At 63.0% G+C, this 874-nt stretch overlaps 1 protein-coding gene across 1 annotated transcript in view; it reads right to left on the bottom strand.

The window, feature by feature from the left end:
* Positions 1–871, bottom strand: part of LOC104621810 — a gene marked incomplete at its 5' end in the record, with an annotated part of 2,788 nt that extends 1,917 nt beyond the window's left edge. Inside the window, 2 exons of the mRNA XM_010288396.1 lie at positions 15–110; positions 817–871. Coding sequence (XP_010286698.1) covers positions 15–110; positions 817–871 — 151 coding nt within the window. The remainder of the gene's footprint in view (positions 1–14; positions 111–816) is intronic.
* Positions 872–874: the final 3 nt, after the last annotated feature.

Here is an 874-nt window from a genome sequence, read left to right as displayed (position 1 = left end):
GATGGTGTCCCAGCTCAGGTTGCGGTACCCGTAGCGGGCGGTGAAGGGGTGGATGACGTGCTGGCAGTGGTCGTGGTCCCGGCAGCACCGGTCCGTGTCCCGGTGCTCCCCTGCAGGGAAGGCGCGTGGGTCAGGCAGGGCTGCAGGCAGGGCTGGGGGGGGCTGCATGCATGAGCTGGGGCTAGATGGGGTTGGGATCAGGGCTGAGCTGGGGCTGAGCTGGGCTAGGACTGGGATCAGAATTAGGTTGGACTGAGACAGGACTGGAATCATACTGGGATGTGTAAGGGCTGGGACTGGACTGGCACTGGGATGGGGACTGGGGCTGCACCAGCATCACAGTGGGGATGAGACTGGGACTAGGCTGAGATCAGGATGGGGACCAGGACTGGACCAGGACCGAGAGAGAGACTAGGCTGGGATCAGTATAGGGACTGGGAGCAGAGCAGGTTGGACCAGCACTGGGATGGGAAACAGAATGGGAGCAGGATGGACCAGGGATCAGGCTGGGGTCAGAGGATAGGGACAATGATGGGACCGGGATGGACCAGTGGAGGTGAACTGGGACTGGACTGGCACTGGGGTAGAGACTGAACTGGGACAGACAGGGATCAACTAGCACAGGGATGGGGACTGGAGAGGACCAGCACTGGGATAGGATTGGACTGGGCTGGGGTGGAGCAGCACCGGGGTGGGGATGGGATGGGATTGGATGGCATGTGATGGGATGGCATGGCATGGAATGAGGTGGGGTGAGATCGGATGGGATGGGTTGGGATCGGGGGGATGGAGGGGGACGGGCCCCAGCGCCCTTACCCAGCTGCTCGTAGGCATCCGCGTTGCTGCCCGCGCCGCACCACAGCGTCCCGGGGTA

The sequence above is a fragment of the Phaethon lepturus genome, unplaced genomic scaffold, assembly GCF_000687285.1.
Source record: "Phaethon lepturus isolate BGI_N335 unplaced genomic scaffold, ASM68728v1 scaffold51425, whole genome shotgun sequence".
NCBI classification, from domain to species: domain Eukaryota; kingdom Metazoa; phylum Chordata; class Aves; order Phaethontiformes; family Phaethontidae; genus Phaethon; species Phaethon lepturus.
The sequence above is the reverse complement of the archived record's forward strand: the minus strand, read 5'-3'. Positions and strand labels throughout refer to the sequence as shown.